Genomic DNA, 13924 nt, shown 5'->3' on the forward strand with positions numbered 1-13924 from the left:
CGACTCGGCACGGCGAAGGGACCACCTTGACGTTTAATGAGGGGGTGGGGAGAGGGAGCGACGAGCGGGCGAGCGAAGACCGGGGTCGTCAGAGACGGCCGCCGCGACCCGGGTCGGGGTAGGCTTCCGTCTCCCTCTGGCTTCTCAGAGTCCGAAGGTTCCGATACGACGGTCCCCGGCGACGAGGAGGTCCCCTGATCTCTGGGGACGCGAGGCCACCCCGGCCTCCGCTGACGGCCTTCTGGTTCTGCCGCGGGGGAGACCTGTAGCCACCTGGGCTTGCAAGGCCCCGTTCCTCCCCTCCCCGTCCTCAGCCCCGCCCTCCTACCGGGTCCTTCCTTGTCATCGGTGCTTGGGCACGACGGATTGTCCGTCGTCTCTTTAACTGTCCGCTCTCCGCCCGCGTCGTTCCGCGAGGGAGCCGGACACCGTCTCCGTCGTCTCTTAGAGGGTCTGAGCAGACGATATCAAAATACCATCTTCCGTCACGTTTAAAGGCAGTCGGATACGTTTTTGTCTCTCTCTCTCTCTCTCTCTCTCTCTCTCTCTCCGTGTTGGCACGCAGGGAGGTCTGATCTAGAAAACCGATAGGTAAACCATTCCGGGTTTTACAAACAGGCGGTCTTTGGTGACGCGAAGGCGGAGGTTGCGTCCGTCACCTCCTGCCGATCTCGCTCTGTCTCATAAAGTGAATGTTGTCGGCACTGTCGGAAAGTTCTAGATACTGCTCGACGGACAGGACGAAGTAGCCGTCGTAGCCCTGCACCCTCCCGGTGCTCAAGAGCTGCTGCTTCTCTCCCTCCGTCCAGGCCCTGATGCCCTCTTCCCCTTCCCGGAGCCGTCTCTGCTCCTTAGTCCAGGCCTGGGCGACGGCCCTCTGCCTGGCCGTTTCCAACACGTGGTTCTTCTCCTCCTCCACCGTGGTGCCGTAGCGGATGTTGAAGCACAGGGCGCCGTGCTGGAGCTGGATGTCGGCGAAGCGCCTGGTCCTCCCGTTGACCGCCGAGGTCATCTGCGACACCGTGACGTTGACGCCGTTCTCCAGGATGCGCCTCCCTCCGCTGCTCCCGATCAGGGCCAGGTCTTCCTCCAGCGAGCCCAGCTTGATGAAGTAGTGCGTGTCGCGCCCGTCCACGGTGAAGTGGAGGTTCTCCAGGTAGCGGGCGTCGTTGAGGACGGCGGCGATGCGGCGGCTGTCCTCGTTGGCCACCCCTATGACCTCGGCCGTCACCGCCCCGTCCTTGATGGCGAATTTGATGCCTCTCCCGAAGACGGAAGGGACGGCGGAAAAGCGGGGCCTCTTCCCACCTCCTCCTTCTCCGGGGCACCTCCCGTCGCTGGAGGCGGGCGCCATGGGAAGCTGGTCCAGGGAAATGAAATTTCGAAGCTGCTTCTGGAGCTCGCACTGGATGCCCAGGACCGTCTGGAAAGCAGAAGCACACGGAAAAACAGAGCGGGTGAGAGAGAGATCGGCGCTCGAGCACGTGGACGGCCGTGACGGTTGACCTCCGGCGGCCCCGTGGAAGCCCATCTCTGTCCCGCGCCGCACACGGCCGATACGGCCGCCGAGCTGCGTCGTCCCGAGGACGAGGAGATTCGCCGCGAGGCCTATTGACTTATGGGCTCTCTTTGGCTGCCGCCTCGGGTCGAGCCCCTTGCTACGCCCCGGGGTAGATACCGGTTAATTGGGATGGACGCGGTCTCCGTCCCACCGGGGGCTGAGACTAAAATGATAACAAAAACAATAATGATTGTGGTGTGTATTAAGCGCTCATTACGTGCCAGGCACCGTACTAAGAGCTGGGGAAGAGAGGCACGAGCTCATCAGGTTGGACGCAGTTCCTGTCCCACATGGGGCAGTCTTAACTTCTCTGGGCCTCGGTGCCCTCATCTGTAAAATGGGCTTAACTGACTCGTCCAAGGTCACCCGGCAGACGAACGGCAGAGCCGGGATTAGAGCTCGGGTCCTTCTGACCCTGAGACCCGGGCTCTGGCCACTAGGCCACGCTGCGTCTAAGGAGGAGGGGGAACGGATCCGAATCCCCATTTCGCTCTCAAGGAAACCGAGCCCCAGAGAAGTTACCCAAGGTCACGCGCGGGCGAGCGTCACAGTCGGGCTCGGAACCTGGGTCCTCTGACTCCCGGACCCCGTCGGCCGCTCCGCTCCGCCAGGCCGCTTCCCGAAGGCAGCCGAAATCGGAATCTCACCGGATGGTTCCCTCCTAGGCACCTCAGGATTAGAGACCGCGGTCCCATTTACTTTTGTCACAAAGCGTGCCGGCTTCCGGCCTGCTGAGCCCTCCTGGAAACGACCGCACGTAACCGCGGAGGACGCTTGGCCGACATCTCCTGGGCCCGATTTCATAAAGCCCGCGCCCGATCCGGGACCGCGGCTCCGACGACCGAGCGGCCCGCCAGACTTTCGCTGACCTTTCCGGGATCCCACTCCTGAGTTTTCGTCTGAAGCTGGAGAAGCTCGTGAGTCAGTTCCAAACTTTCCGTCTCCGGTTTAGGGAATCCGGGGAGCACGTTGTGAAGCTGAAAACCAAACAGCTCCAGCCAACTTCCGATATCTACGAGACAAAAATGGAAATTTCTTAAGACAGGACGGTCTTCTCCCCGGCTCCCCCAGGGCCGTGCGAGGAACGAGCTCAGGTGTCCGATCGGGGCCACCTTCCTAAACCCAGAGAACCAGAGCCCGGGCGTCGGGAGGATCTGGGCTCTGATTCCGGCTCCGCCACTCGTCCGCCGTGTGACTTGGGGCAACTCGCTCAGCATCTGGAAGCAGCGTGGCTTAGTTGGAAAGAGCACGGGCTAGGGAATCAGATGACGTGGGATCCTAATCCCGACTCTGCCGCTTGTCTGCTGTGTGACCTTGGGCCGGTCACTTGCTTCTCTGGGCCTCAGTGATCTCATCTGTAAAATGGGGATTACGACCGTGAGTCCCACGTGGGACAACCTGATGACCTTGTGTCTACTCCAGCGCTTAAAACAGTGCTTGACACATAGTAAGCGCTTAACAGAGACCATCATTATTATTATTATTATCTGTGGGCCTCAGTTACCTCAGGTGTCAAATGGGGGCTGAGAATGGAAGCTCCAAGTGGGACCGGGACTGCGTCCGACTGGATTAGGTTGTATCTATCCCAGAACCGAGGACAGTGTTTGGCACACAGGGCCTGCTCATCCTCCTATCCTAATCCTCCTCAACCTCTCAGCTGCCTTTGACACTGTCGACCATCCCCTCCTCCTCCATGCCTTATGTCACCTTGGCTTCCCGGACTCCGCCCTCTCCTGGTTCTCTTATCTTTCTGGCCGGTCATTCTCGGTCTTCTTCACGGGCTCCTCCTCCCCCTCCCATCCACTAACTGTAGGGGTTCCGCAAGGGTCAGTTCTTGGCCCTCTTCCGTTCTCCATCTCTACTCATTCCCTTGGTGAACTCATTCGCTCCCAGGGCTTCAACCATCATCTCTACGCAGATGACACCCAGATCTACATCTCCTCCCCTGTTCTCTCCCCCTCCTTCCAGGCTCATATCTCCTCCTGCTTCCGGGACGTCTCCACCTGGATGTCTGCCCGCCACCTAAAACTCAACGTGTCTAAAACTGAGCTCCTCATCTTCCCTCCCAAACCCTGTCCTCTTCCTGACTTCCCCGTCACCGTGGACGGCACGACCATCCTTCCCGTCTCACAGGCCCGCAACCTTGGTGTCGTCCTCGACTCCGCTCTCTCGTTCGCCCCACACATCCAATCCGTCACCGACACCTGCCGGTCTCACTTTCACAATATGGCCAAGATCCGCCCTTTCCTCTCCATCCAAACGGCTACGGTGCTGGTACAAGCTCTCAGCATATCCCGACTGGATTATGGTGTCAGCCTCCTCTCGGATCTCCCTTCCTCCTGTCTCTCCACCCTCTATTCTTCATTCCGCTGCCCGGATTATCTTCCTACAGAAACGCTCTGGGCCTGTCACTCGCCTCCTCAAAAACCTCCAGTGGTTGCCTATCAACATTCGCAGAAAAAAAAATCCTCATTCTTGACTTCAAAGCTCTCCATCACCTTGCCCCCTCTTACCTCACCTCCCTTCTCTCTTTCTACTGCTCACCCCGGACGCTCCGTTCCTCTGCCGCTCACCTCCTCACCGTCCCCCGTTCACGCCTATCCCGCCGTCGACCCCTGGCCACGCCCTACTGCTGTCTTGGACTGGAATGCCCTCCCTCCTTATTTACGCCAAACTCTCTTCCCCTTTTCAAAGCCCTACTGAGAGCTCACCTCCTCCAAGAGGCCTTCCCAGTCTGAGCTCCCCCCCTTTTCCCTCTGCTGCCCCTCCACCCTCTGCTCCCCTGCTTCCCCTCCCCTCAGCTGAGCCCCCTTTCCCTCTGCTCCCCCTCCCCTCCCCTCCCCGCCCCCCCCGCCCCCTCCGCCCTCTGCACCTCCCCTTCCCCCTTCCCCTGCCCTCAGCACTGCGCTCATTTGTATATATTGATTACCCTATTTATTTTGTTAATGAGGTGTACAGCCCCTTGATTCTATTTATCTTGATAATGTTGTCTTGTTTTTGTTTTGTTCTGTTTTGCTCTGCCGTCTGGCTCCCCCAATTAGACCGTGAGCCTGTCACCGGGCAGGGATTGTCTCTATCGGTTGCCGCAGTGTACATTCCACGCGCTTAGTCCAGTGCTCTGCACGTAGTAAGCGCTCAATGAATACGATCGAGTGAATGAATCAAAGTGCCTAATGGATACCTTAAAGGAAAAAAAAAAAAGTGCCCCTCCCACGGGTGGGGACAAAGACCAGAGGGGACGCCGCTACTTCAGATCCGGTCCCTCCCTAAAAGTCTCGTGGGATGTGGCGGAGAGGTCCCTCTGGGGTGGAACATTCCGGGAGAGCCGGGACGGAAGGGGGATGGCGGGCGGCCGACGGGAAGCCGAGGCGTCCCTCTCCGCGACCCGGGAGACCGGGCCGCCGCCTCCGAGGGGGTGGGGGTTGGGGGGGGCTTTCCGCTTTACCCGTGGTGTACTTGGCCACGTCTTGGATCCTGCCGACCGGGTAGTTGTTTTCGAAGGAGTAGAGGTTGAACGGCCTGGGGACGGCGTTCAGGTGGCGCCAGACCCGGTGATCGGGCGTCGTCCAGCGGCCGGCCACCACGTCGTAATCCCTCTGGCCCAGGTGCACCAGCTTGGTCAGCGGGTCGTAGAGGCCCCCGTGGAAGCCGATGACCACCTGGAAGTCCGGGTGGGTGTCCCGGTAGACGTCCCCGTAGGGGGTGTAGAGGATCTCCTTGATCACCTGCCCCCGGCTGCTGAAGACGGCCAAGGGGGTGCCCGTGTTGTCGCAGGCCACGTAGTACTCCTCCCCGCTGCTCAGCTCCATGGCGATGAGGTGCCCTTGGAGGTCGTAGTAGAGCGAGGTGATCTCCGAGCTGCTGTGGTCGTACAGGTGGGTGACGCGGATGGGGTGGGCGAGGTCCGCGTAGAAGAACTGCAGGTGGCGGCCCGGGCTGGACCGGCTGGACACCCGGCGGCCGAGCCCGTCGTAGCAGTAGCGGACCGTCCAGCCGGAAACCCGGTCGTAGGCCCGGCGGAGGAGCCCGTTGGAGTTGTACTCGAAGACCTCGTTGCCCCGCTGGCGCAGGAAGCCGTCCTCGTCCATCTTGTACTGGATCTCGCCCAGCCTGGTGATCCGGTCGCGGAGGTCGTACCGCAGCGGGGTCAGGCGGGCGCTGTTCCCGTGGCTCAGCAGGTTGACGTTCCCGTTGAGGTCGTAGCCGTAGCGCCACTGGGTCCGGTCGTCGACCGCCACGGCCTGGAGCTGGCCGTCGGCGTCGTACTCGTACGAGTACCTCGTGACGTTGGCGTCCACCCCCACCCGGATGTCGCAGATCACCACGCGGCCCACGGTGTCGTACTGGACTGTCATCCAGTAGGCGATGGCCTTCAGGATCTCGTACTGGACCTCGATCACCTGCCCGTTGGCGCTGAAGATCTTGGTGTGCTTCATCACCGTGGTGGTGATGACCTGATTGAGGTCGTAATTGATGACGCTGAACTTCCCGAACTGCTCGGTCCGCCCGGAGACGTCCACGTAGCGGTAGAGGTCGATGGGCAGCGGGGTCTCGTTGATCACCGCCTGCATGCTGGTCACGCGGAAGTTGTTGTAGCTGTAGTCGAACCGCGCGTTCACCAGACCCTCTTCGCTGAACCGGAAAATCTGACGCCCGACCAGGGGACCTGGGCGGGAGAGACGGAGGAAAAACCAGGAGGTCACAGCGAGGTCACGAGCGCCACGAGGCGGTCCCTGAGCGGGGCCGAGAGGCGACGCGATCGAAGGACCCGGGTTCTGATCCCGGAACCTCCACGTCCCCGCTGCGCGGCCTCGGGCGAGTCGCTTCGCTGCTCGGGGCCTCCGCTTTCTCCACTCTAAAAATGGGGGGCTCGATGCCCTTTCTCCCTCCTGCCTAGGCTGCGAGCCGAGCCCCGCGGGGGTCCGGGACCGTGTCCGAACTGATTCGCCGGCATAGGCTCCAGCGCTCAGAGCGTTGCTTGATGCTCTTGAGCGCTTAGGAAGAAATAAATACATTAATCAACGAGAAAACACCCGAACCATTTTCCTGCCCAGAAACACCTGATCCCCAAGATGTGTCTAGGCCGAAGCAACTAGCTCAGTTCCCTCCTTCGAAGACCTACTGAAAGCTCACGTCCTCCACGAGGCCTTCCCAGACCGAGCCCCCCTTCTCCTCCGCTCCTCCTCCCCTCCCCATCGCCCCAACTCCCTCCCTCTGCTCTACCCCCCTCCCTGTCCCACAGCACTTGGGTATATATGTATGTATTTATTATTCTATTTATATTATTAATGATGTGTATATATCTATAATTCTATTTATTTATTTTGATGCCATCGATGCGCGTCTACTTGTTTTGTTTGGCTGGCTGTCTCCCCTTTTCCAGACTGTGAGCCCGTTGCTGGGTAGGGATTGTCTTAATTTGTTGCCGAATCGTACTTTCCAAGGGCTTAGTACGGCGCTCTGCACACAGTAAGTGCTCAATAGATACGTTGAAATGAATGAAAAGCAACATACGCAGATCAACTCTACCAAAATCTACTCCACTTTTTGAGAGCAGATCCGGGAATCGACAAGGAAACGGCTATGAAAACACAACATCCTTCAAAATGCTAAGGAGTTGAGCCTTGCTTCCCAAAGCGAGGCCAGAGGATCGATAAGCCCAGAAGGAAAGAACACAAGATCATTCTCCTTCTCCTCTTAAAAACAACAGTCACGGCGTTGCTAAGCCCCCCGTCTCTCACGTAGCACGAAGCGCTGGGGCAGTTTTTGAAGTTACGCGTCACGGTGACTTTGTGAGGAGAAGCGGCGTGGCCTAACGGTCGGAGGCCGGGCCAGGGAGTCAGAAACACTTGAGTTCCAATCCGGCTCTGCCATTTGTCTGCTGTGTGAATTTGGGCAAGTCACTTCACTCCTCTGGGTCTCAATTCGCCCATCTGTAAAATGGGGATTAAGACCACGAGCCACAGCGCGGCTCAATGGCGAGAGCACGGGCTTGGGAGACAGAGGAGGTGGGCTCTGATCTCGACTCCGCCACTTGTCTGCTTTGTGTCCTCGGGCAAGCCACTTCACTTTTCTGGACCGCAGTGACCTCATCTGTAAAATGGGGACGAAGCCCGTGAGCTCCACCTGGGACAACCCGATTACTTTGTATCTACCCCGGCGCTTAGAACAGTGCTTGGCACATAGGAAGCGTTTAACAAATACCACGGTTGTTCTTATCGTCCGCTGTGTCACCTCGGGAAAATCACTTCATTTCTCTGGGCCTCAGTGGCCTCATCTGTAAAATGGGGATGAAGTCTGTGAGCCCCACACGGGACAACCCGATTACCTTGTAACCGCCCCGGTGCACAGAACAGTGCTTGGCCCATAGGAAGTGTTTAAGAAATACCGATCGTGATCATTATCGTTTGGGGCGGGGACCGGGTCGGGGCCGATGACCCGGCATCTGCCCCGGTGCTCGGTAGAGGGCCTGGCACAGAGTAAGTACCGAGCAAATACGGTAAGCCCGTCACTGGGCGGGGATCGTCTCTATCTGTCGCCCAATTGTCCATTCCAAGCGCCTAGTACAGTGCTCGGCACATAGTAAGCGCTCGATAAATACTACTGAACGAATCGAATGAAATACGCCGATCGTCACCTCGCCCCTCGCCCTCCTCCCGGTTGCGGGGCGGGACGCACCTGTCTGCCTGTATCTGATGGTGCAGATGAACCCGTCATGCATCAGGTGGATGGTCTTGATGACCCCGGACGATTCCTCGTAGGTGAACGTGACCTGGGTGGTGTCGTAGAGGATCTCGGACAGCCGCGACTGCTTGGTGTACCGGTAGAGGACCCGGCGGCCCGTCCCGAGGTGCAGCGTCTGGAGCAGACGCCCGTCTCGGGCGAAATCTTGGACCAGGGAGGCGCCCCCGTCGGGAGGGCTGTAGATGTTGCGGTAATAGCCCACCGACAGCACCGTCTGCAGGCCGTAGCGGACCATGCTGGGCATGGTGACGGACAGCAGGTAGTCCGACTGGTCGTATTCGAAGATGTAACGGCGCTGGCTGTGCAGGAGGAGCATCACCGACTGCGGGGAGAGAGACACCGTAGGCTCGGTTCCAGTGGCAAACCGCTCAAAATGAACGCCGTTGTTATTGTTAGTATTACGAGTGATAAGGATCGTGTTTTTTTTAACTCTCATCATAGTATATGTATATGCACTAAAGATATTATCATGTACACATTATGTACTATACATACTATACGTACTAGACATATAACAATAATTACAGTGTGTGTTAACTATTATAGTATTATAATTATATTTTAATTATAATTATATTCAGTTTAATTACAATGATCTGATTATAATCAATAATTGTATTAGTTAATTATAATTATAGTATATGTATATGCACTAAATTACTAGACATATAATAATAATTATAGTGTGTGTTGACTATTCTAGTTTTATAATTATATTTTAATTATAATTATATTTAGTTTAATTACAATGATCTGATTATAATGAATAATAATTGTATCAGTTAATTATAATTATAGTATATGTATATGCACTAAACGTATTATGTACATATTATGTGCTCTACATACTATATGTACTAGACATATGATAATAATGATAGTATTTGTTAGCTACTATAGTATCATAATTATATTTTAATTACAATGATATTCAATTTAATTACAACCATATAATGATAATTAATAATTATTGCATTCGGTAACTATAACCAGAGTATATGTATATGCGCTAAACATGTTATCACGCACGTATTATGTACTATACATACCATATGTACTAGACATATAATAATAATGATAACATTTGTTAACTATTATAGTATTAGAATTATATATTTAATTATAATATTTAATTCAATTATATAATTATAATTAATAATAATTGTATTTGTTAACTATCATTATAGTATATGTATATGCACTAAACATACTATTATGCACATACTATGTACTATACATACTATATGTACTAGACATATAATATGGTATTTGTTGACTATAATTATAGAATATGTATATAGTATAGTATATGATATAGTGTTTGTTAACTGTGGTATTTGTTTACTATGTGCCAAGCACTGTTCTAAGCGCTGAAGTAGTTTCAAGGTCATCAGGTTGTCCCACGTGGGGCTCACAGTCTTAATCCCCATTTGACAGAGGGGGTAACTGAGGCATAGAGAGGTTATGTGACTTGCCCAAGGTCACACCGCAGACAAGTGGCGGAGGTGAGATAAGAACCCACGTCCTCTGACTCCCAAGCCCGGGCTCTTGCCACTAGGCCAAGCTTCTCCTTGTGTTATTCATTCATTCATTCATTCATTCATTCATTCATTCATTCATTCATTCATTCATTCAATCACATTTTATTGAGTGCTTACTTGTACCAAGCAGTGTACTAAGCACTTGGAAACTACAATGCAGCAATAAAGAGAGACGATCCCTGTCTACATCGGGCTTACTGTCTAGAGGCCTGGTGCCTAGAGCATGAGCCCTGGAGTCAGAAGGTTATGGATTCTAATCCTGGCTCCGCCGCTGTTCTGGGCAAGTCACTTGACTTCACCGGGCCTCAGTTCCCTCATCCGTAAAAAGGGGATTGAGACCGTGAGCCTCATGTGGGACGGGGACGGCGTCCAGCCTGATTCGCTCGTCTCCACCCCGGCGCTCAGAACGGAGGAGGAGGTGGAGGCGCAGAGAAGTGAGGCCATTCACCCGCGGTCGCAGAGCACCCAAGTGGCGGAGCCGGGATTAGAACCCAGGTCCTCCGACTCCCGGGCCCTTCGCCCTTTCCGCCGACGCTGCTCTCTATCAACGGGCCCAAATTCACGCTGAGGGAGGTCGGGGAAAGGGATGGAAGAGAAGGAGGGGCGGAGCAAATTAGAAACAGAGATGGGGAATACGAGTGGGATCAGGCCCGCTCTGCTCGAGCCGTTGGAATTTATACACAAGGAGCAGGGTGGCCCAGCGGAGAGAGCGTGGGAGTGCCGGGTTCTAATTCTGGCTCCGCTACGTGCCCGCTCTGAGACCGTGGACAACTCACTTAACTCTTCTGGGCCTCAGCTTCCTCATCTGTGAAAGAGGGACACGGTGGCCGCTCTTCCCGCTCCTAACACTGTGGACGCTATGGGGAGCAAGGGGCTGTATCCCAACTGATTCTCTTCCCCCGTTCACGCCTGTCCCACCGTCGACCTCTGGCCCACGTCCTACCGCGGTCCTGGAATGTCCTCCCTCCTCACCTCCGCCACACTCGCTCTCTTCCCCTCTTCAAAGCCCCAGTGAGAGCGCACCTCCTCCAAGAGGCCTTCCCAGACTGAGCTTCCCCTTTTCCCTCTGCTCCCCCTCGGCTCCCCCTCCGCCCTCTGCTCCCTCTTCCTTCCCCCCTTCACCTCCCCTCAGCTGAGCCCGCTTTCCCTCTGCTCCTCCCTCTCCCCCTCCCCTCAGCACTGTGCTCATTCGTATGTATTTTATGATCCTATTTATTTTGCTAATGAGGTGTACATCCCCTTGATTCTATCTATCGTGTTTATGTTGTCTTGTTTTTGTCCGTCTGTCTCTCCCGATTAGACTGTGAGCCCATCATTGGGCAGGGATTGTCTCTAACTGTCGCCGAATTGTACATTCCAAGCGCTCAGTACAGTGCTCTGCACATAGTAAGCGCTCAAAAAATACTATTGAATGAATACCCCAGTGCGTTGAACAGTGGCCGACACGAGTGCTTCACGAGTACAATAATAATAATAATTGTTCTTGTCTGTCCGTCTCCCTTGATTAGACCGTAAGCCCGTCAAAGGGCAGGGACTCTATCTGTTACCGATTTGTACATTCCAAGCGCTTAGTACAGTGGTCTGCACCTAGTAAGCGCTCAATAAATACTACTGAATGAATGAATAACCACGACAATAGTAAAACTTGATGCTAAACGTGACAAGCTGAATGAAGCGGATGGAAAACCTTCTCGTGCAGCTAGACCTGCCAGCCAGTTTTCTGATCTGAACCGGTTTCCACGAGGCATTTCCAGGAGTGGTCTTGGAAGGCGGGAGGGAGCTCAACCGGAGGAAAGGGAGATGAGGATGCCCAGAGGAATCGGCAGGGATGTGCCGATATTCCCAAGCGCGAGGACCCGAGTTGGAGGATGAGCTTTGAGAAATACCAGCTGACTGAAATGGAAACAGAGTTGGCCTAGTGGAAAAAGCCCGGGCCGGGGAGTCAGAGGTCGTGGGTTCTAATCCCAGCTCTGCCACCTATCCGCTGTGTGACTTTGGGCAAGTCACTTTACTTCCACGGGCCTCCGTTACCTCATCTGTAAAGCGGGGATTAAGACTATGAGCCCCATGTGGGATAGGAACTGTGTTCAACCTGATTACCTTGTATCTACCCCAATACTTAGAACAGTGCTTGGCACATAGTAAGCACTTAACAAATACCACATTTATTATTATTATTGAGAAGCAGCATGGTTTGGTGGCAAGAGCACGGGCTTGGGAGTCAGACACTGTGGGTTCCAATACCGACTCCGCCACTTATAAGCTTTTGAGCAAGTCACTTAACTTCTCTGTGCCTCGGTTACTTCATCAGTAAAATGGAGATTAAGACTGTGAGCCCCATGTGGGATAACCAGATTACCTTGTATCTACCCCAGCACTTAGAACAGTGCTTGGCACATAGTCAGTGTTTAACAAAATACCATCATTATTATTTTTATTACTGTTATTATTAATAATAATAATGATAATAATAATAATAATGAATGGAAGGTAGCTACTGGAAATCCCCTCAAAAGTAAAGTCTCCAAATCACGCAAGATGGCAGTACTGCTCAACAGCCACCATTAAAGCCAGTGCATATTGTGGATATGAGTTTGGGGGGGGGTCACTTAAAACCACACACCATCATTTGTCCCCAGTATGTCACACTAACTTAGCTTATTAAAATTCCTTCTGAACCTATACTCCCATGATGCTTTAACAAGAGTTTCTAAAAGTGCTTTTTTAAAGGTGAAGATTTCGGCGGCGTTAACGGGTCCTCGTCCCTTGAAGGATTTCTACCTTTATAACTATTAAGTCAACAGATACTCATAAATCAAGAAGGGAAATTTAATGACCATGAAAAGGAAATTAAAACGGTCCCAGTCGATAACGTAATGGGCTTCTTTAATATAGAGAGATCGCCACGGCTTTATGAGAAGATTCGAGCGTTCTCGGCCATCGCCCGAACGATGATCTCTCTGGGGACGGCCACGTATCGACAGGTGGAAACATGATACGTCTAACTTCTGCCGACACTTAGAGTTGAACTCCCTGTGCGAAAATTTCGCTAACAGGAACAACAGTTATGGTATCTTTTAAGTGCCTACTATGTGCACTGTTCTAATCACTGGGGTAGATACAAGATCATCAGGTTGTCCCACGTGGAACTCACAGTCTTAATCCCCGTTTTACAGATGAGGTAACTGAGGCCCAGAGAAGTGAAGTGACTTGAACCGGGTCACCCAGCTGACAAGTGGCGGAGCCAGGATTAGAACCCACGTCCTTTGACTCCCAAACCCGTGATAAAGTTGTTATGGCTAGGTTGAAGTTGAAATACATCTGCTGCTGCTTTCTTTTTTAAAGCTAGGAATGACAAGCCAGCTGAGGGAATATGGGACAACGTCTGCTTTGGAATCAATTTGATGGCGGCATCTTTGAGTGACTTCCCTGTGCCCCAGTTAACTCTTCCATAAAATGGGGAATCAGCCCGGGAGCCCCACGTGGGACAGGGACTGTGTCCAACCTGACTAGTTTCTATCTACCCCAGTGCTTAATACAGTGGCCGGCACATAGTAGGCACTTAACAAATACAATTAAAGAAAATAAAATTGATCACGAGGCCGTGCCACTCACCTGGCCAAGCTAATGAATTAGCAGATATTCCTTCCCACTGTCTGGATGGTTTTGATTTGTCAGTCAGTTGTTCAATCATCAGTCAGTTGTATTTAGTGAGTGCTTACTGTATGCAGAGCACTTTACTAAGCATTTGGGAGAGCACAATAAGAAGCAGCATGGCCCAGTGGAAAAGCATAGGCTTGGGAGTCAGAGATCATGGGTTCTAATCACAACTTCACTACTTGGCAGCTGTGTGACCTTGGGCAAGTCACTTAACTTCGCTGCGCCTCAGCACCCTCATCTATAAAATGAGGATTAAGACCGTGAGCCCCATATGGGACAACTTGATTACCTTGTCTCTAACCCAGTGCTTAGAACAGTGCTTGCCACATAGTACGTGCTTAACCAAATACCATTATTACTATTATTATTATAATATAACAGCCACGGACACATTCCCTGCCCACAAAGAACTTACAGT

At 53.3% G+C, this 13924-nt stretch overlaps 1 protein-coding gene across 4 annotated transcripts in view; it reads right to left on the bottom strand.

The window, feature by feature from the left end:
• Positions 1-512: 512 nt before the first annotated feature.
• TENM1 (teneurin transmembrane protein 1) overlaps positions 513-13924 on the bottom strand; it is a 717827-nt gene continuing 704415 nt past the window's right edge. For all 4 annotated transcript variants that reach the window (XM_039912369.1, XM_029067334.2, XM_029067335.2 and 1 more), the window contains 4 exons: positions 8240-8627; positions 5007-6227; positions 2431-2573; positions 513-1423 (listed from right to left, as the gene is read on the bottom strand). In XM_039912369.1, the coding sequence (XP_039768303.1) occupies positions 656-1423; positions 2431-2573; positions 5007-6227; positions 8240-8627 (2520 nt within the window). In that variant the 3' untranslated portion in view covers positions 513-655. The remainder of the gene's footprint in view (positions 1424-2430; positions 2574-5006; positions 6228-8239; positions 8628-13924) is intronic.

Source organism: Ornithorhynchus anatinus, chromosome 6, assembly GCF_004115215.2.
Source record: "Ornithorhynchus anatinus isolate Pmale09 chromosome 6, mOrnAna1.pri.v4, whole genome shotgun sequence".
Taxonomy (NCBI): domain Eukaryota; kingdom Metazoa; phylum Chordata; class Mammalia; order Monotremata; family Ornithorhynchidae; genus Ornithorhynchus; species Ornithorhynchus anatinus.